General features: G+C 43.3%; 1 protein-coding gene across 11 annotated transcripts in view; it reads left to right on the forward strand.

The window, feature by feature from the left end:
• Positions 1–11789: 11789 nt before the first annotated feature.
• Positions 11790–22624, forward strand: part of CDC42BPA (CDC42 binding protein kinase alpha) — a 281126-nt gene continuing 270291 nt past the window's right edge. For 7 of the 11 annotated variants that reach the window (XR_008319037.1, XM_053307023.1, XM_053306949.1 and 4 more), the window contains exon 1: positions 11792–13684. Coding sequence is in view for 9 of the 11 variants with exons in the window: in XM_053307023.1 (XP_053162998.1) it covers positions 13507–13684 (178 nt within the window). In the remaining 2 variants the exon portion in view is untranslated. Of the gene's footprint in view, positions 13685–22624 lie in introns of all 11 variants that reach the window. The other 4 variants (XM_053306993.1, XM_053307004.1, XR_008319045.1 and 1 more) reach the window with 3 other exon arrangements.

Below are 22624 nucleotides of genomic sequence, written 5' to 3' on the forward strand. Positions count from 1 at the left end.
TATTTCCTCCCATGATGAAGGTTCTGGTTGTTCCACCGTTCTTGCGAGGTAGGACAGTCTCGGAGCTGGAACACCTCTGTTTGAGTGCGTTGATCACCTCACCTCACCTCACCCTCTGTGGTCTCTCCCATTATCTCAGGTGCGTCTGGTGGATCGCTGGGGGTCTCTGTGTCGACTGTGGTTGGATCTGGATCTGCTGTCTCCTCCTCCTCAATTCCTCTGAGATCAGGAAGCATAATCCAGTCATCAGGGTGCTTGGTCTGGTTGCTTGCTTCGGTGTAGGCCCCCTCTGAAGGTGTAGCTCTTTCATTCTCATCAAAATACACCACTCTGCTTATGGTTATCTTGTTGGTGTCAGGATCCAGAATTCTGTAGCCTTTGGATTGTGCTGAGTAGCCTACAAAAATCCCTTTTGTGGCCCTAGCCCCTAACTTAGTCCTTTTATCCTTTGGGATGTATGAGTAAGCCGTGCTTCCAAAGACACGCAGATGCGTCATGGATGGCTTATGACCATGCCAAAGTTCATATGGTGTTGTTCCTATAGGCTTTGTGTGCATTCTGTTTTGTATGTATGTAGCAGTCATGATGCCTTCTCCCCAGAGTTTCTGTGGGAGGTGTGCATCAGCAAGCATGCATCTTACCATATCCAGTAGACTTCTGTTCTTTCTTTCTGAGATTCCATTTTGGGATGGGCTGTAAGCTACCATGGTTTGATGCATGATTCCATGTTCTCTCAGGTACTGCTGTGTGGCGCTGGACATATATTCTCCTCCATTGTCTGTGCACAGGATTTTTGGCTTCCAGCCAAATTTGTTGCTTACCATGGCCATGTAGTCCTGGAGTTTCTCGAGCATCTGTGATTTCTCCTTTAGTAGAAACACAACTGAATATCGTGAGAAATCATCTGTTATTGTTAGAAAATATTTTTGATTACCTATGGTTGCTGGTAGTGGTCCAGATATATCGCTGTGGATCACCTCTAGGGGTCTTCTGGTCTTCCTTTCACTCTGCTTAGGAAATGGCTTGTTAACTGCTTTGGACTCAAGACAACAAACACAGTTAGTTACAATGTCACATGGTACAAAATCAATGCCATTAGCTAATCCCTTTTCCTTCATGTTCTGGATTGACTCATAGCTCCTGTGTCCTAGGCATCTATGCCACAGTTGCAAGCAGTTTCCATGCAGGCATGACTTAGCAAGGTTCACTTCATTAGGCTGGTATGCCTCAGGTTTAGACCAGGCTGGTCTTTCTCTGTCTGTCTTTGATACAGGTTGCTCCTGCACACTATAAAGGCCTTTGCATTTAGAGCCTACAAGGCAAACTTCTCCATTCTGGGTAACAACACATTGTCCATTTTTAATATACAGTTCACAGCCTTGTTTCTCTAGCTTGGATATTGAAATCAAGGAGCTTGAGAAGTCAGGGATATACAAAACATTTTTAAGAAAAAATGGTTTAACAGATCCATCCAGCAATTTGCAATACAAAATTCCTCCGCCTTTCTTCTTGGCTTTAATTGTAGTATTATTGCCCAAATAAACAGTCTCTTCAGGAATATCAAACAGTTCAGTATAGAAACCCAGATTATTTGAAATATGAACAGAAGAACCTGAATCAAAAATGAACTTTTCATCGCTTTGCATCAGGCAAACATTAAAACTCTTGTTTGAATATCTTTCTGTATGCTTAAAATCCTGATTCAAATTCCTCTCAGAAAAATCAATCCTTCTTGTCTGATTCTTGGGACAGTTCACCACCTTGTGGCCAAATTGGTTACACAGAAAACATCTAAAGGCATTAGTCCCAGTTGGCCTCATTTCAGGAGCAGTCTCCCTGCTGGCAGTCATGTGACCTATTTCTCTGGACTGAGTTTTCTTGGCAACGAAGCCAGACCTCTTTGTATGAAAATGTGGAGGCCCCATGCGATTTCCTCTTGCAGCATTCCCTCCCCATCTTGGGTTTCCTCTGGAATGGCCAATTGTTGCTTTAAGAGCAAAGTTACTTGCCAATTCACTTTCAAAGCGAGAATTCAAAACTTTTCTTCTGTTTGCTTCAGAAGATAACTTTTGCACTGCTTTCTCAAAGCTTAGAGTGGTGTGGGTTTCTAATTGGCCGATTATACTGCTATAGCTGGGGGGAATGCTTAGGAACAGAGCTTCAGGCTTCTGACTCTCTGTAAATTCCTCCCCTGTCGCTTTAAATTGAAAAAAGAAATCTTCCAGAAATCCCATATATGTAAGCAAAACAGTCCCCATCTTTATACTGGAGATCCTGCATTCTCTTTCTCAAGTTAAAGGTGCATGCCCACCCCTTCTTCATATGCAAGGAATCTAGCTTGGTTAGCATTTCCCTTGAGGTTCCAAGATCACATATCGTGTAAAGATAATTTTTACTCACAGAAGCCGCGATCAAAGCTCCAGCTTTAGAATCCTTGAGTAGCCATTTTTCTTTGGCAGTCTTCTCAGCAGCTGTGGTTCCATCTGCGGGGGTGGGGTCCTCCTCAGTAACTTTTTCAAGTCCTTCTGCTTTCAGTGCAAGCCTCAATCTGGTTTTCCATTCCAAATATTTGTCTGTGTTCAGGATAGTCAGCCTGAGTTTTCCCTCTAGGTAAGTAGCCATCCTCACTGGCTCCAAAAGGCAGTTGCTGCAGGTTAGCAATTCAAAGTTTAGAAAAAAGACGACTGTGGGGAGACATGTTAGAGGTCTATAAGGTCATGCATGGTGTGGAGAAAGGGGAGAGAGAGAGATTCTTTTCCCTCTCACACAACACTAGAACCAGGGGTCACTCCATGAAATTGATTGCCAGGAGGTCTAGGACCAACAAATGGAAGTACTTTTTCACACAACGCGTGATCCACTTGTGGAACTCTCTGCCACAGGATGTGGTGACAGCCAACAACCTGGATGGCTTTAAGAGGGGTTTGGATGATTTCATGGAGGAGAGGTCTATCAAGGGCTACTAGTCGGAGGGCTGTGGGCCACCTCCAGCCTCAAAGGCAGGGTGCCTCTGAGTACCAGTTGCAGGGGAGTAATGGCAGGAGAGAGGGCATGCCCTCAACTCCTGTCTGTGGCTTCCAGCAGCATCTGGTGGGCCACTGTGTGAAACACGATGGTGGACTAGATGGGCCTTGGGCCTGATCCAGCAGGGCTGTTCTTATGTTCTTACGTTCAAAGTGTTCACGCTAGATCTCACTGGATCTCCTGGAACAAACCTAACTCTCTAGTTGCAGTACACGCAGCTCAAAATACTGGGCTCCCATAACCTGCTGGAAATTCTCTTTGGTGAGAGAATCCCTTTTTCATTATAGCAGAGTGCACAGAGGCACAACACAGTGGAATTTGCTTAGGCATGCGTGTATGCTGAGAGTAAAGTAACTTGGAGCCAATTCATAGTTTTAAATCAATATATAAGGTATTTAGCAATAGCAATAGCACTTACATTTATATACCGCTCTATAGCCGGAGCTCTCTAAGCGGTTTACAATGATTTAGCATATTGCCCCCAACATTCTGGGTACTCATTTTACCGACCTCGGAAGGATGGAAGGCTGAGTCAACCTTGAGCCCCTGGTCAGGATCGAACTTGTAACCTTCTGGTTACAGGGCAGCAGTTTTACCACTGCGCCACCAGGGGCTCCTCTTTATTAAGGAACTCCATTCTAGATAGGAAAGTGAGGAGTTAGGATCTCTAATCTATCTATCTAGCTGGATGCAGATGGATTCTGCATCTTCTCTGCACACATGCTGCAGGGAGAGAAGCTTGCCATGTTGCAAGGTAGAAGGGCAGGTAGGGAAGAGAGAGAGGAATGAAGTTAATCCCTAAGAGTACCAATCTACATTTCAAAGGGATAGTGTCAGAGCAGTGGAGAAGGGGTGACCAATGTCTTGACCCTCTAGCCCTCTGACTCACTAGTCTGTCTCCACTGTCTGAGCCAAGAGACAGCACAAAGTCCTTTAACTTCCAACACTTGGGAGGCCAGCAGTCAGGGTGGGGAGGTTGGAGGAGCCATTGCCGCTGCCTCCACCATCCTCACCGTCACTGCACTTTAAAAGGTAAAGGTGAAGATTACCTTTTTCCTTGTGCCCCCCACCCACATTTACTTTCTGCAAATCCCTATACAAGTGTACCACTCAAGCGGGCTCATGAATTGAGTTTTTGAGCCAGGCTTGGCTTGACTCAAACTCAGACCAGCTTCACTCTTTATGGGGACAGGCTGGTTTGAGTGCAAGCCTTTGAGCCAAGTCGGCTCAAATTGAGTTGGCTCCCACACTCCTACATCGGACTACTCTAAGATAGCTTAGAGGCTGTGAGTCTGGATTCACTAAAGGATTCACATTTTCTAATAAAGTTGGAATCTTCTTTGGAAAGAAATACTGGGGAAGCTGTTTAGAAACCCTTTCTAGATATTTGATGCTCCATCAATTTTGATGCAGTTGATGTGGACCAATTAGAAAACAGTTGATCTTCCTGGTCAACCATAAAGAATAGCAAAGTATGAACAGTGCTTCCCAGTGTTTTTTATACTGGAACCATTACATTTTGATTCTGGCTATAGATGACTCTTCAGGAGTATATGTATTTGAAGGTAAGGTAAGGTAAGGTAAAGTGTGCCGTCAAATTGATTTTGACTCCTGGTGACCACAGAGCCCTATGGTTTTCTTTGGTAGAATACAGGAGGGGTTTACCATTGCCATCTACTGTGCAGTATGAGATGATGCCTTTCAGCATCTTCCTATATCGCTGCTGCCCGACATAGTAGCAGCAGGGATTCGAACCAGCAACCTTCTGCTTGTTAGTCAAGCATTTCCCCGATGTGTCACTTAAAGTGACCTAGGTACTGAAGTTTTATTTCCAGCTAGCTCCAATTATGAAAGCTAACCTGTTAAAAATATTTGGATATGGAATATCTTGCCTCATTGGAGGATAGTGACCTATCCTTTCTGACCTTATGATTCTGTGATCCATTTGCACTGAGACTTTGTATTCACAGGCTGTTACAAACAGACTCCCATTCATTCATTCATTCATTTACATTTTATATCCTGCTCTTCCTCCAAGGAGCCCAGAGCAGTATACTACATACTAAAGATTTCTCCTCACAACAACCCTGTGAAGTAGGTTAGGTTAAGAGAGAAGTGACTGGCCCAGAGTCACCAGCAAGTATCATGGATGAATGGGGATTTGAACTTGGGTCTCCCCGGTCCTAGTCCAGCACTCTAACCACTATATCATGCTGCCTTTCTATAATATAACATAAGCATCAGGCATTAAATCAGAATTCAAGAGTTACAAGCTTTAATTCTGGGACTCACCAGCAAAGTGTGTCTCATTTGTACTAGATCCCAATGGTTTGGTTCACAAGGAAAGATGGAAAGAGCTTTACACAGTTCCTGTTTTCTATTGGTTGTTGGGGACATATTTTTGGAAGGCACAGGGCACTTCCAGAGGCAAGGAAAGTCTTCAACCCCCAACACCCCTTGCATGCAAGTGCAACAGCAGAGGGAAGCTCCACACAGTGTGGTCATGTCTTCCTGGCGTGTTCACGCTGCCTTAGGAAGTCAGCCAATGTCAATAATACTGAGCAAGAGAGAACAATGGTCTGACCTAGTACAGGCAGTTTAGTATAGTCAGTATATCAATAATACATATCTTATTTGAACATCACCCATTTCTTTCTTTGCACAAATATTCAATGCTCAACTCTGTGAAAATATTTTAAATCCTATTATTGTATTCTGGGAATACATTATCTATCTATCTATCTACCTACAAGTCCCTGGGTGGTTCACATCCTAAAAACACAACAATTAAAACATTAAAACAGTTTTAAAATATAGTATTATAAAATACAGATATAAATTCTAACCCTTAAAACTATAAACAAAAAGCCTGATTGAATAGGTATGTTTTCAGGTCCTTCTTAAAAACATCCAGAGAAGGGGAGGCTCTAATTTCATTAGGAAGCACATTCCAAAGTCCTGGGGCCACCCTAGAAAAGGCCCTGTTTCGAGTCACCACCAACTGAGCCAGTGGCACCCACAACCTCTGACCCTAGGGAGCTCTGTGAACACTCCTTCGAGGATTAGGGTGCTGCTGCTGAATGCCAGGTCAGTTAACGCAAAAACATCTCTCATCCACGATTTGATTGTGGATGAGCGTGCTGACCTGGTATGCGTGATGGAGACCTGGTTGGATGCACTGGGCGGGGTTGCTCTCTCTCAGCTTTGTCCTCTAGGTTTCCAGATCGTGCAGCAGCCCCGCCTCGAGGGTCGGGGAGGAGGCGTTGTGGTCATCTTTCGAGAGACCCTCCCCGTTTCCAGGTGCCCGGTCAGGCAATCTCAGAATTTTGAGTGTTTGTCCTTGAGGGTGGGCCTCCGAGATAGGCTGGGGATTCTGCTGGTGTACCGACCACACCGCTGCACTTCGGTCTCCCTACCTGAGCTGGTGGGGGTGGTCTCGGAGGTGGCCTTGGGTTCCCCCAGGCTTATTGTCTTGGGGGATTTCAATGTCCACGCTGAGGCCCCCCTAGTGGGTGCGGCTCAGGATTTCATGGCCTCCATGGCAACCATGGGCCTGTCTCAATTGGTATCGGGCCCTACCCACGTGGCAGGACACACTCTGGATCTGGTTTTTGCCGACTGGGAAATAAATGATCTGGAGGTGGGGGAATTTGAGACCACTCCCTTGTCATGGACAGATCATCACCTGGTGGGGTTTAGTTTGACTGCTCCGTCTGCCCTCTGCAGGGGTGGTGGGCCGATTAAGATGGTCCGCCCCCGGAGGCTTATGGATCCGCTTGGATTTCAGACAGCCCTCGGGGAGTTTCCAGTGTCCAGAGCTGGTGACCCTGTCGAGGCCTTGGTTGATCTCTGGAATGGAGAGATGGCCCGGGCTGTTGACACGGTTGCCCCCAAGCACCCTCTCCGGCTTGGTGGAGCCCGTTCTGCTCCTTGGTTTTCCTCGGAGCTTAGGGCGATGAAGCAACTTGGACGACGGCTGGAGCGACGCTGGAGGAAGAGTCGTCACGAATCCGACCGAACACGGGCTAGAGCCCATTTTAGGGACTACTCCGTGGCGGTGGGGGCGGCGAAGAAATGCTTTTTCTCCGCCTCCATTGCGTCTGCTCAGTGCAGACAAACAGAGCTGTTTCGTGTGGTGAAAACCTTGCTCCACACATCCCCCCAGACAATGGGGGAGGAGCCATCTACAGCTCTTTGTGATCGGTTTGCCTGTCGCTTTGCAGATAAAGTCGCTTGCATCCGTGCTGACCTGGACTCCAGAGTTTTGGCAGTTCCGGCAGACGTGCCTTTGGTACCATCTCGTCCCATTGTGTTGGATTCTTTTCGGTTGGTGCGGCCTGAGGATGTGGACAAGATCCTGGGCAGTGTGCGGGTGACTTTGTGCGCTCTTGACCCTTGCCCTTCATGGTTAATAAAAGCTGCCAGGGAGGGGACAGGTAGATGGCTGGAGGTGATCGTTAATGCTTCAAAGAGCCCCTGGTGGCGCAGTGGTAAAACTGTCACCCTGTAACCAGAAGGTTACAAGTTCGATCCTGACCAGGGGCTCAAGGTTGACTCAGCCTTCCATCCTTCCGAGGTCGGTAAAATGAGTACCCAGAATGTTGGGGGCAATATGCTAAAATCATTGTAAACCGCTTGGAGAGCTCCGGCTATAGAGCGGTATGTAAGTGCTATTGCTATTGCTATTAAGGGAGGGCAGGATGCCATCGTGCCTTAAGGAGGCGATGGTAAGACCTCTGTTAAAAAAGCCCTCCCTTGATCCCTCCAACCTGGACAACTATAGACCTGTGTCTAACCTCCCCTTTTTGGGCAAGGTGATAGAGCGTGTGGTGGCGTCCCAGCTGCAGAGGGTCTTGGATGATACGGATTATCTGGACCCTTTTCAATCTGGCTTCCTCCCCGGGTATGGGACTGAGACTGCCTTGGTCGCTCTAGTGGATGACCTACGCCGGGAACTAGACAGGGGGAGTGCGTCCCTGTTGGTCCTGCTGGACCTCTCGGCGGCGTTCGATACCATCGACCATGGTATCCTTCTGGGCCGCCTCTCGAGTATGGGAATCGGAGGCACTGCGTTGCAGTGGTTCCGGTCCTTTCTTGAGGGGAGGGTCCAGAAGGTTGTGCTGGGGAACTACTGCTCGGCCCCGTGGCCGTTGGCCTGTGGGGTCCCGCAGGGATCGGTCTTGTCCCCTATGCTGTTTAACATTTACATGAAGCCGCTGGGAGAGGTCATCCGGAGATTTGGACTGAGTTGTCAGCAATATGCGGATGACACTCAGCTCTATCTCTCCTTGTCATCTGATCCTAGGGAGGCGGTGGATGTCCTTAATCGGGGGCTGGAGGCCGTGATGGGTTGGATGTGGGCTAACAAACTGAAATTGAATCTGGATAAGACGGAGGTACTGTTGGTCAGTAGGAGAGCCAATCGGGATGAGGAGATTTTACCGGTTCTGGATGGGGTTGCACTCCCCTTGAAGGAGCAAGTACGCAGCTTGGGGGTACTACTGGACCCGGCTCTGCTTTTGGAAGCTCAGGTGGAGGCGGTGGCCAGGGGTGCCTTTGCACTGCTTCGGCTGGTGCGCCAGCTGCGTCCCTTTCTCGAGAAGGCAGATCTGGCCACGGTTACCCACGCCTTAGTCACGTCGCGGCTGGATTACTGTAATGCGCTCTGTGTGGGGATGCCCTTGAAGAATATCCGGAAACTGCAGCTAGTGCAAAACGCGGCAGCGAGGGTTTTATCCGGAGCTGCCCGTTGGGAACATATCACCCCCATTTTGAAAGAGCTGCACTGGCTGCCGGTTCGTTTCCGGGTCCAATTCAAGGTGCTGGTTTTGACCTTTAAAGCCCTAAACGGTTTGGGCCCGGGGTATTTGAGGGACCGCCTGCTCCCAAGGGTTGCTGCCCGCTTGACAAGGACATCTGAGGGGGCCCTGCTCCGGGTGCCGACAATGAGGGAGGCCCAGCTGTCGTGCACTCGGGACAGGGCCTTCTCTGTTGCTGCCCCCAGACTCTGGAATGCTCTCCCAGTGGTCATTCGTTCCTCGGACTCCATCACGGCTTTTAGAAAACTTTTAAAGACTTGGCTTTTTACCCAGGCTTTTACATGACCGTTTTCTACTGCGGCTTCTCTGTGTTTTTATTTGTTGTATTTGTTGTATTGTTTTTATGCCTGTTTTTATATGTTTTTATACTTTTAACATGATGTTTTTATTGTCTTTTTATTGTATGTTTTTAACTTTTGTAAACCGCCTTGGGGTTATCTTTTTAACGAAAGGTGATATATAAAATGCAAAAATAAATAAAAATAAACCAGACACCCCAGATTATCTTAATAGATGGCATGAAGAGGAAGGCATTCTCTTAATTACCCTGGACCCAAGCCATTCAGGGCTTTAAAGATAATAACCAGCACTTTGTATTTCAACTGGAAACATATTGGCAGCCAGTGTAAAGTAAAGTGTAGTTCAATTAAAATGGGTGTAATATGATATCTTCGGGTAACCCCAGAGACTAACCTGGCTGCTGCATTCTATAACTGCAGTTTCTGGACTCCGTACAAAAGCAGCCCAATGCAGAGTGCATTGCAGTAGTCAAGTCTGGATGTTACCAGCACATGCACCATTGTTTTAAGGTTGTTTATCTAGTATCTAATTACTATTCCTCATTATAAAAAATACATAACTTTTTTTGGACTATCCTTTTATAAACCCTACACATTATTTTAAAGTTTCTGTTTTATTGCTTCAGAGCAATGTAAATTTTACAGCATATAATCAAACATTTAAGAAGGCAATTGAAAACTCACAGCAAAGCAAAACTCCACTAGATGTAGAATTAATCTTCCATGTCAACCTTATCTTCCACGACCTAACATTTGTTAGCTTATTATTTTCTTCAGACTTTCAGATGGGATGATGCTTTAAGATGGGATGATATTATCATGAAAAACATCTGGAATAAAATACTATGTTTAATTTATGGGCTTTATGTTACATGTGTTGATTTTATTTATACCTTTGTATACTTTGGCAAGAAATGCAAGCTTTATGGAAATCAATTCTTATATTTAATTTGCAAATGATTTCTGTTACAAAGCTGGGTTAAGGACCCTTCTCCCCAGCCGTACACTATGGATACTGACATGAAAAAGATGGAATGAAATGTCGGAGCAAGAATTGGTTGAATCAGTAAAGCAATTCTAAAAGTACAAGTTATTAACATTTGCTTAGAAATGTTGGTCTCAATTAAAATATCTTTGTCTGCCTCTAGATTAAAAACTATGTCTCCTGCTCTTGCCTTTATGTTATGGTTGTAGCCTGACTGCATATGAAACTGGCAAGGCAGGGAATGAGGTGACACTAAGCTTTGGAAATAATTTTAGGGGTGTGGAAAAGTAGAAAAAAATACATGTACAAGAGGAAGAGGACCATCATAACATAGAAAGTTCTGGAAGAGGCAATAACCTTCTGCTACATGGACCTTTTCACACATGTATTTTCCAAATACTAAGATCTTCCTCAAAAGCCCTTTTCTGAATTCTTTTGCCTTTAGTAGTAAAATGGGTGGTGACTCTACTCATTCATTTATTTAGTTATACAATTATGTCCTGCTCTTCCTCTATAGAGCCCAGAGCAGTGTACATAGTTATGTTCATCCTCCCAACAATCCTGTGAGGCAGGTTAGGTTGAGAGATACGTGACTGACCCAGAGCGAGCCATGAGTTTCATGGCTGAATGGGGATTGGTCTCCCCAGTCCTGGTCCAACACTCTAATCACTACACCATGCTGGCCTGCTGTGGGAATGCTCTCCCCAGGGAAGTTTGCCGGGCACCAGCTTTAATGTTTCACCAGCACCCAGGTGATGACCTTTTTATTTGCCCAGACCATTTAAATCATTGTATTTTACATCTAGAGTTTTTACATTTCTCTGTTAAAGTGGATTTAACTTTTTTATTCTGCTTTTACTGTTTCACTTCACATGATTTCTGATGTGATTTCAATGCATTTTAAATTTATAAGCTTCTCTGAATACCCTTCGACTATAGAGAGGGGCGTAGCTAGGGGAGAGGGGGCCTGTGTTCATCCCTCTTTCTGGTCCCCCCCCCCGAGTGAGGGAGATAATGAAGAAAAGACGGAGAGAGGGACCTGGAGGGCCCTCAGGAGCTGGGGGCCCGTGTTCTTTGAACCCTTTCGCTCAATTACAGCTACGCCCCTGGAGAACTATCTACCCCTCTCCAACTAGAACAATCAAAATCTCCAGTGTGTGGGATGGGAGTGCTGAACCAGGATGGGTAGGCATGTCACCAAATATTTTGCCAACACAGCATTTCACATCAGGGATCTCCTTCGGCACTTTAAAAACGAGGGGCAACGTCAATGGCAGATTGGTAGGGGGGGCATGCCTCTTCCAAACTGACAACGTGGACAGTGGTTTCAAAGGGATTCATTTCATCCTTTCTCCCTCTAATTTTATTTTGATGCATTTTTGTTGTTGGGTGTTTATATATCCTTATTGTTTCAACTTTATTCCATGTCTAAGCCTTTCAAGAGACCCTTGGCACTGGAGAATTATAGTTCTGAAATAACTGGCATTCTTGCTTGCCTTTTTGTTGGTCCCTCTGGAGCCGGCTTTTTCTAAAATAGGGCATTCCCTTTTAAGAATTCTCTTAGCCGATAGGGAAAAGAGAGCGGGGGCGGGGAACGCCGTCTGGAGATGGACTACCAGCAATGGGATGTAATAGTGCGACCCCGTGAAAAGAGAGACTGGGGGGCGTGTTTAAAGGGAGAACACTCCTTCCCCGCGTAGGTGGGGAGGAGACGCGGAGCCTGTGAGGTGAGCAAGAGGTAGCAGGAGGAGCGCAGGACCGGTGAGAGAGGAGCTCCAAACTCTGCTTAGCAACCTGATCCTGCAGTAGCCCGCAGGGCGTTCCCGTGCTGCCTTCCCCCTCCCTCGGTCCGCCTGTATCCCTGCATTCCGTGCTGCAACAAGCGCGGCAGCTGCTGTAAAAGCATCATACCTCTATCCTATTCCAGAGCGAGCTCCTCGCTCGGTCTCTCCCTCCCTCCTCCCTCCCTCATTCCCAGCAGCTTCCAGCCTCTCTGCAGCTTCGTTCGCTCAGTGGCTGGAGAGAGGAGGGGTGGTGGGGGGGGAAGAGGCCGCCATGTTGGATCCTGAGACTTCAGTAGCAGCAGCAGCAGCTTCTGCGTGAGGAGTGAAGGGAAATTGGGGAATGTGAAAGGTGACGAGGAGGGCGACGACGGCTCTGAAGACGACGAGAAGAAGAGGAAAGGGTGGGGGCCCCAAGTTATCACCACGTTGTCCTCTTCCCCCGCCCCCCCGGCGAAGATGCCCTAAGTAGAGACAGCATCTCTTCGTCCCCTGGACTGGAAAATAGCAGCAGCATCCTCCTCCTCTGTAGGAAGGGAGGGAGGAGAGAGAGAAGAAATATCCTGACACCCTTAGTCCCCCCGTTCCACAAGACAAACAAGGAGCAGGAGGACACGCACCGACATGGAGAGGATTTGCCCGGATTATTAGCCCAGCCTTCTCTTAGTTGGACGTATTGATACTGAAGCACGGAGGGGGGTTTGTCTTATTTCCCCTCCGTGTGCCCCCCCCCCAGCTTACGGGGGGCGAGGTTAAGGAAATGAAGACCACGTTTATTTTTGGTTAGCTGAAGAAGAACCTTCAGAAAAGACTTGAGAACGAAGGAAGGGAGAGCGATCCTTCCATAGACAGACAGCACTGAGGAGGGCTTTGCTTCTGGGGACTTTTCCTCCCCCCCCCGTCTCTTTTCCCCACCCCCACTCATTGAAGAATTGCCACTGATGCATTTTCCAAGGGGAGGTGGAGGTGGAGGTGGAGATGGTGGAGGCGAAGGTGGTGGAGGCGGCGGCGGATATGTTCCAGCATTATACCTTCCAAATCCTATGCATTTTGTTTTCTGCCTCCCCCCTTCTGCAAATACCTTTCTTTCTGCTGCTGCTTTTTCCTTGAAAGTGAATTGCTGATGCAAATTAAATGGGGATTTTACACTTTAATGATGCAGTAGGATTCATTTCGGGATTATGTTGCATGATCTGAATTTTGAATGAAGGAGGAGACCTTTTAAAATCTATATATATGGGAGAAGAGTGGATTCGCTCGGGTTGAATTTCTTTTTAATATTATTATTATTTTATTATTATTTAAATGCATAAAGTATATATTTTCCCTTCTTTTAAATGTATTAAAAGAGTTTTAGGGTAATTATTTTTCTGTAATATTCTGTATATATTGTATACGTGTGTGGAAAAACTGACCAAGATATAGTTCTCAGAGTGGGAATTCTGAGATGGATTGTGCGTTCAGCATCATCCTGAAAGCACTGACTTCTGAAAATACTTTAAAGAATCTGTAATACCTTCTAATGCATTAGATTTCCTCAATAATAATAAATAATAATAATAATAAAGAAAGAAGCCCTGTTAAAAACTGAAGCAACCATGTCTGGAGAGGTGCGCTTGAGGCAGCTGGAACAGTTTATTTTGGATGGGCCAACTCAGACAAATGGGCAATGTTTTAGTGTGGAAACCTTGCTGGATATACTCATCTGCCTTTATGATGAATGTAATAATTCACCCCTAAGAAGAGAGAAGAATATTCTGGAGTATCTAGAATGGGGTAAGTTTGACCATACATAGTTCATAATTTCTTATTCCTGTCAACTTTCTAGTGTCGTGTTGTTGTTTATATTTAACTGGTGTATGTTATTGAGGCATCTGTATTTGCCATTTTAGACTGGTAAATACTCATAATTTGATATTGGGAATCTCAGATGGAAGCTTCCTAGGCAATGAGAGATAATTTCTTCCTTGACACTGTCAGCATATGTATGCATGGCCTTTAAGGCTCAGCATCTGAAGTTTATATCAGTAGAAGGGGTGACAGCATGTGTGTATGTATATAGCTAGCTGTGCACAAGTTAAAAATTGTCGGTTAACATGTTACGGGAAATGAATCAAATAACTGTTTAAAAAGGTGTGTGGGGGAAGCAGGGGAGAAGATCAGGAGCATCCTGTTGTTGTTGACCTGACTAAAACAATGAAAATGTGAATATGATGCTAAGTAAGCATTCCTTTTCCTATTTTAATTACAGGATTGAAATGTTTAGTATTTTGATAAAAGACTCAAATGATATTTGTTGATTGAACAATGTTGGCATCATGACAAGGCTGTTTATTTCCTTCTAAATATACAGTAGTTTGAGCACAGGAGATGAAGTCACATGAGAACAGTAACTGTATGACCTTCAAGTGTCACATCATAGATAAACATGATTTTTAAAATATTTGGGTGGGAAATGCACAAGATGGTCACAACAAAGAGGTTTTCTCACATGGATGATTAGAACTGGTTACATTCAGTGACTATCTGGGATCTTTATAATAAAATCACTGAAACAAAACTATTGTGTGACTCTCAACCTAAACAAACCCAACAGTTTTATACTTTTTTGTGCAGTTTTAGTTTTCAGATACTTAAGGCAGCTAAATGGGTTTTTTAATGAGATTCCATCATCTCTGTATTGGCTTTGGTACTCCTTAGAACAGATGCAGCTTGTGTGCTGTTATTCCTGAGCAACTGCTTTTAAAAGAAAACTAAATTGAGATTGTTAACCTGATAGTATGAATGAAGTTAGGCAGTTTTTCTGTGTGGTGTGAACGGGTTGGAATGAGCAGATGTCATGCTTGCCCCAATGTTAATAGAGATGTGTCACACTGAACACACATCTACCATCCAAGTTCTTAGACACAAATGTGTTATCTCAAGGTTCTGGCAGTAATTTCAGATTTTTAAATTAGTACACACATCAGGAACTGATACATACTGCCAAGAGTGATAAAATGACACCCTGGAAAGATTATAGCATGCTTCTGTCCACATGCTTCTATAGCTTTTTGTTTACTTTATTCTTCTGTAGAGTAGTTCAGCTTCACAGAAGAAATCTTCCTTTCATTTCTGAGACCCAGTTCATGATATATATTCTTTAATCATATATAGTGGGCAAGTAGAAGTATCAAGAGGTACTGGAAGCAGATTCACAGCATAGAGCAGTTTCTCTAGGGCCCATGGGGAATAGCATAAAGAATAAGGCCACAGCCTTTACTCTCATAACTGATTCTCAGATAACTGGATAGTTATGTGATTGACTTTGGAACTGACACACAAGGATTATCTGCAGAATCATTCTAAACACATTTTCATCTTTATCCTAAATTTCAGTTATGTGCATAACACTAAAGGAGGTGAATAGTGTTTGTAAGGCTTGCAACAGCTCAACCACCTATGTAATGCAACATGATGCATCACTTTGTAGTTAATGTGGGCTTGGCATGAATTGTGTTTGTTCTTCTTGCAGTTGAGTTTGACTTGGAGGTTGCCTTTGTGTTAGTCGTAGTTTTTCCAACTGGGTAAAGAGAGAGAATGTTTTCTTGGGACTGTTGTGGAATATTTGTAAAGTGCTTTGAGATGCAGATATGAAAGTTGTTGTAAAAAGCACAATGCCCTTGGTTAACAGGATGTTTCAGATTTCATTTACCACCATTTTAATTTTGCCCTTGGAAAAATTATTTCCCTTTAGTACTTTTTTGAGTTTCTAGGTCTCATAAAGTACACCAAGTCAGTCTAGTGATCAGAGCAATCTTTTAAAGATCCTTTGACCCTGAATTAAAATGCAGGGCAGATAAATCTTTGTCAGAGTTGTAAACTCTTGGGGGCAGGGGTGGGAGTGTAGAAAATGTGTTTTTGTGGGGAAATGACAGATTCTTTGCAAAGTAGTATGATGTAATTGCATATTTTGGTTAGTAAATATGTGAATGTCTTTGTCCTTGCTAATATAAATATGTACAGTTTAACTTTGTTTAGCCTTCATATAGGGATTGTTATATAATTTGGTAGCTAAAGTTAATAAAGCTACTTATTCTTTTAACCTTTAAACATTATGGTGGAAGTTGTGAAGGGAAAGTGACAGAATATTGTTCTCTGGATTAATGTGGTTTATCATTAGTATACATACATATATATATAGTGTGTGTATGTATATGGATGAGAAAATCTATCTATGTGGTCTCTAAGAGTTGACACCGACTTGACGGCACTTAATCAATCAGTGTCTATGTATATATATGGTATATGAAGAACAAGCCTGTTCTTAATACTCTGGATGTGAAACTATAATTGAAGATGCTCTTCTGTGGCAGCTTGTTTTCTTGTAGTCCTTGAGGGCTAATTATAAATACAGGAAATGCATTGCAATGTCAATATTGAGCCACTATGTTAATTTGCTTACTCTGTATACTTGAGTTGTATACTCCATGTATACATGACCAGTTTTAGAGTATGCTGAGAGCCAGTTGTACTTAAGTGACAGAATAAGGAGAGCCCAGAGCCTCTCCTTGTAGCAACTGGAGCCTGCCAGCTGGAAAGATTTGAGAATGCCAAGCATCTTGTCCTCCTTTTGTACAACAGCATCTGTTGTCGCTGGTGACCCTGGAGGAGGTAATGCAGGACAGAATGAAGAGGATTAGAAGGCAGACCAAAGCAGAGAAAGAAATGTTAACAGTATGCTATCAGCTTATTTTTAAAATAAAGCAAAAAAGGGAAGATAAGATATGAGCAGCTTCTCTGAGGTTGTAATGAAAGCCATGCTTATGAAACTTTTAATGCTGTAGTCTTAAGTCACCTTAATTTGTTACTAAGTCATAGTCATAATGGGAGTAGTGTTCAACATATTATTATTATTATTTAATTATAATGTTTAGCATTTATATAGGGCTTTAGAGTCTCCAAAGAAACTTAAGGTACCTTATCTCAGTAGTCATTAACATATAGCAGAGGTTGGTAGTATTATCCCTGTACTGCAAATGGATGAGAGAGCTGACACTGAGAGAGAATGGTTTGCCTGAAGCCACATACTGAGTTTATGCCAAATATTCACAGCTCAGTCTGTTAGTCGCTATGCTATTCTAACTCATCATAACTGCACTTCTAATATATACAGTGGTCTACAATACTTGGTCAATGATGTGTAGTCAGGAATAGGTATTCTGGGTCCTGCCAGTGGCCTATGCAGTGATATGAGGCCGAAACCATTCTACCCCTGCAGATAATCTGGAGAGTAGCTGTGGGGGAGGCTTGTTCCGCTATTCAGCTCTCAGGGACATATTCATGGAAGCAAAAAGAACTTTTGCAGGAAGGGGTAAAGGTAAAGTGTGCCATCGAGTTGGTTTCAACTCCTGGCACACACAGAACCCTGTGGTTGTCTTTGGTAGAATACAGAAGGGGTTTACCATTACATAGGAACATAGGAAGCTGCCATATACTAAGTCAGACCATTGGTCTATCTAGCTCAGTATTGTCTTCACAGACTGGCAGTGGCTTCTCCAAGGTTGCAGGCAGGAATGTCACTCAGCCCTATCTTGGAGAAGCCAGGGAGGGAACTTGGAACCTTCTGCTCTTCCCAGAGCAGTTCCATTCCCTGAGGGGAATATCTTGCAGTGCTCACACATCAAGTCTCCCATTCATATGCAACCAGGACAGACCCTGCTTAGCTATGGGGACAAGTCATGCTTGCTACCACAAGACGAGCTCTCCTCTCCTCTCCCATTGTCTTCTCCCATGCAGTATGAGAGGATGCCTTTCAGCATCTTCCTATATCGCTGCTGCCCAATATAGGTGTTTCACATAGTCTGGGAAACATACCAGCGTGGATTCAAACCGGCAACCTCTGGCTTGATAATCAAGTCATTTGCCCACTGCAAGCGAAAATCACTTCCCCATCCCCCTTTGGGTGAGCTGCACTGTGGAACAAGCCTTCACTGCAGCTACTCTCCAGTCTATCTCTGAAAGTGGAAGGAGGGCCCTGCTTGCATATTGCTGCACAATATTTTGGCCAGTATTGATTACCTTGTGGGTTAGATTAGTAATATCTCCCATTTTACGGCTTTAAATAGAGGCTCAAAGCTTGTGACATTGCTAAGGTCATCGAGGAGGTTCAGGGCTCCTATGGTTTTCATTCTATCTCTAGCAACAACCACAGATCATTCTGGCTTCTTACCTCAGATGAGTAAGTCAAACACAATAAGAAATATTTGGGGGGAGCAACAAGAATGATGCAGGTGATGAGCTTGTCTTCATAAGTGCAAAGAGATGAAAAAGTTGCTGTAGCATTAGTGGTGGTAACTCCTATTGGAAGTACGTACATAGATAACCACCACAGTAACTAGCATTATCCACTGTTGTTTTGAGTTTTATGCACTGGAGGTAAGAGAGTAACAGTATATCAATGATAGAATGTTATACCACTTCTGTTGCACTAATAGTTCACCAACGCCTATGAATTACTCATCTTGTCATGCATATACTTTCAGTATTGGGCAGCCGGCGATGGCGGGGAGCTACTGGTGCTGTTTCATCAGTGGCATTTGACTGATTATGATATGGGATCCGTGTAGGATTCTTCTGATCATTTTTCCCCTTTAGTAGATACAAGATTACAGTGAGGATCCAAACTTTCAAATACAGAGACTTTAAAGCTCACAGTTCAAGTAGCAGCTTCCTCTAGCCTGCAAAAGACCCTTTCCGAGGTTGGAGTGGGGTGGGGGCTCTAGAATTCTATATGATCAGGCACAATGCCAACAGTCTTACACACACACACACACACACATACACACACACACACACACACACACACATTTCACAAGCAGAAGTACTTTCCACTCAAGGATGGGATTTGTGTGTGTTGGCTTTCACCCAAGGATCTCTTTTCTAGGCTTTACATAATGGGGCAGAAATGAATGCTTTTGAAACTGCTTTTGTATTAAACTGTTTGAATGTACAGTAGTTTATATCTAATTTGAAAATGTGAAAGAAAAACAAAAATGTGGGCAGCTTTTTCTAGAGATTTGGCAATGAAATTTAGCCTGTATGTTCAGAAGAGTTTGCATAACATACTTAGTAGTGTGTTAATAATGTAATTTGTCAATTATACATTGTGATTTGGGCTTATATCTTTTTAAAATGTGCATTGATTACCCTTGGTTTTAAGTGGAGCAAAGTAGGGAACATAGTGAAGAACTCTTCCAAAGTACATCATAGTTAAACAGAACTTTCTTATGGAATGTTAGAGATCATACATAGTGTCCAGTATCCTGATTAATGCTGTGCCTATGTGACAAAAGTTGTGCTAGTGCAAGCAGATCTGTAGTTGTGCTAAATCATAGGGATTTTTGGAATTGTGTTACTGTGCAAAAGTTCCTGCATGATGTATGTATGGCACACATTCCATAGGAGTGACATAAAATATATAAAGTGTTGGTTTAACACAACACTAGTGTGTAATGCAAGCTCCGGACTTAGTGCAACAAATTAGTGCAACAGCCTTATGTTGGCCACTGTATATTACAGAAAGTTACTTATATAATATTTACAGAATTATGAATGAAGAATGAGATACAGCATCATCCATTTGTTTAACTATCAGCATTAATCTTGCCTCATTGACTTCTCTGAGGCTTAGTTCATGCATAGGAGTCAATCTAATGCACACATTTTTGTAAATCAAACTGTGTCCCTTCAACGTTCATATAAATTAATAAAACCTTGCTGTCTCTTTCATGTACTGGGCATTAACTATTTAAACAAAATGTAATTGGTGGGAGAATATCATGGGAGTATTCCTTATGTGAGCTTTAGAATGTCAGTTTGAATTTACTGTTTTGAGTGTGAATAACAGGCAGAGTAACTCTGCAGTTAGAATTACTGCTGTACTGCTTGTCTCTTCCACTCATCTTTGGTGTGGTGTGGTTTGCAACACATTTCCAGATTTATTTTGGTCTTTAATTACTGACTAGTTCTTACTGACAGATATGGAGAGCATATGATAATTTAGGAATTAGTTTCTGCACATACACAAATATGAAACACATCTGTTGTTCCATTGTAAAGCTTGTTCATCTTCGAAATCTCTCTCTGTGTGTAGTTAAAAGGAATCTAGATATTCAACCTAAATCTTGTTTTGACTGCAAATCTAATGCAGTTCAGTATTGACAGGTTTCAAAGTGAACTCTAGATTTGTGCAGACTGGGAATGTAGAGCAGATTGTTGTAAGTTCAAAGGACTGCAGCTATATCAGTGAATGGGAACAGGGCACAAATATTTCACATTTCATCTACAAGAATTCTAGGAATTCCTTTTATTCCATAGTGAAATCTGTGGTATGCATTTGCTTAGAAGAAATAATGGACTGCACTGAATGATCTTGCAAGATACGTCATAAGCCTCATGAAACGATTAACAAACTAATTAGGGCCCAAGCATTTTTGAAGCTTAAGTATTAATCCAGTATTTTGTCTGCAAGGTCCATGAGTGAGTTCTAAGTGTATTTGTGGTAGGGATATGCACAAATCACAATCTGTGCACAGATCTGAAGCACAGATGCTGCATCTTTAGAAGTGAGGAGAGCAGGTCTGTACCTGTTCCTCCTCTCCACGCAGTTTCCTGCATGCTGCGGCTGTGCAGCAGGAACCTGTGGAGAGGAGGAGGAGCAGGTACGGACCTGCTCTCCTCAGTTCTAAAGATGCAGCATCTGTGCTTCAAATCCATGCACAGATTGTGATTTGTGCACATCCCTAGTTTGTGGTGTTATGAATTTAATGTTGTGGTATGACATAGTATAGCTTTCCTCTATAACCATGGAAATTAGGAGTCCTGGGGTGTTTGTTTTTTCGAAAGCAAAACATATAGTTTCCACACTCTTGTAAGACAGGAGCACCTATTTAGTGTCCTGTCAAACCTAATGGTGCAGCAGGGAAATGACTTGCCTAGTGAGCAAGAGGTTGTTGGTTTGAATCCTGCTGGTATGTTTCCCAGAATATGGGAAACACCTTTATTGGGCAGCAGTGATATAGGAAGGTGCTGAAAGGCATCATTTCATACTGGTAAACCCCTCCTGTATTCTACCAAAGAAAACCACATGGCTCTGTGGTCACCAGGAGTCGACACCGACTTGAGGGCACAACTTTACTTTAGAAAGTGTTTTGCTATCTGCAACTAGATCCTGAAAAGAAAAATGTCACAAATAGTGGTGTGCACAAGCAAGCAGCTTGAGGGCTAAGCTACACTGATGTGCCAGCATTTCTTGATATTTAGTTGTTGATATATATCACAGCTTTGAAGTTGGTGATGCTACTGGGGAACGTGACAATGTGTTCCAGTCATGTAGCTTACAAGACCCACTATTCTGGCTGTTCTGTGACAAATATTTCTAGACTGGCCACTTTACAGTTTTGGAGAGTTGGTAGGATTTGTTCTTGATTTCGTGTAAGGCTGACATACAAGACAACTCAAACAGAATAACCTTGCCTGATGATGCAGTGGGATTCATGACTCTGTTGCACTTCTGTGGTCTTAATATCTTCAAATACTGTGCATGCAGTGACTTCCTCTTCAGTGCTGAAGATTGCTCTGCATACTTTGAGAATTGAAGCACTAAAAAAATTAGGAAAGAAGGGACAAAACATCAACCTGCCAATAAAAAGGAACAAGAAGAATTGAAATGCAGGGCACTTCCTATGGAAGTTTGAGTACGTTACTTGAAGCAAGGTCCTAGTTCAACCAGTTCTACTTATACTCTCCATGCGTGTGCGTGCTTGCACTCACATGCACATACTCATTTGAAAGCAGACCTATATTTAGTAGATGTTCACACAAGTGGTGGTGGTCTGATATTTGCCCTGATCCAGCAGCAGAGATCTGCAACTGAAAACAGGTTTTTGTTTTCACATCTCCCCTTTTGTGACTGCAAAAGGACACTGCATATAGAGAACTCTGCACCAGGGTGCCTTCATTGTGTACTTGCACTATAGTCACACTGCTTAATAGAGATTGAACTGACAGCAGTAGTGATGTACTTGTTGAAACAGTGCTTGCCTTAGTCCAGGTGACCCCATCTGTTCAGCAGAGAGAAGAATCTCTGAAAATTACATGCCTGGTTCTCGCCGTTTTAGCTATAGCCTTCAACTGTTAAGTATGCCAGAATAAGTAAATGCCGCTTCTTTAGAAAATAACAAATGTGCATTATAACTTGTCTTAACTGTATTGAGGAGGATACAAAATAGTGCATAGGTGGGTTTAAGAAATATTGTTAAATCATGTATTCTTTTCTTTTTCAAGTGGTAGAATAGATTGCTCTTTCTTGTTTAATAAAATAGTAGTACGGTAGTAATTAATGTGAAGGGAATGCTTATAATGTGACATTATTTATTTTGTTTTATTACATTTATATATTATTTAATGTAATACTACATTATTACTCTTCCGAGGAGCTTAGAGCGGTGTACATGCTTATTTTTATCCTCACAACAACCCTGTGAGGTAGGTTAGGCTGAGAGATACATGACTGGCCCAGAGTCACCCAGTGAGTTTCATGGTTGAATATGGATTCTAACTCGGGTCTTCCCAGTCCTTACAAAAATGTGATTGAATTAGGTCAGTCATTAACCTTTGGTTAATTTTAATTATTAATTTTAATTATTATTATTTCTAGTTTTTTATAAATAACAT

Source organism: Hemicordylus capensis, chromosome 1, assembly GCF_027244095.1.
Source record: "Hemicordylus capensis ecotype Gifberg chromosome 1, rHemCap1.1.pri, whole genome shotgun sequence".
NCBI lineage: Eukaryota > Metazoa > Chordata > Lepidosauria > Squamata > Cordylidae > Hemicordylus > Hemicordylus capensis.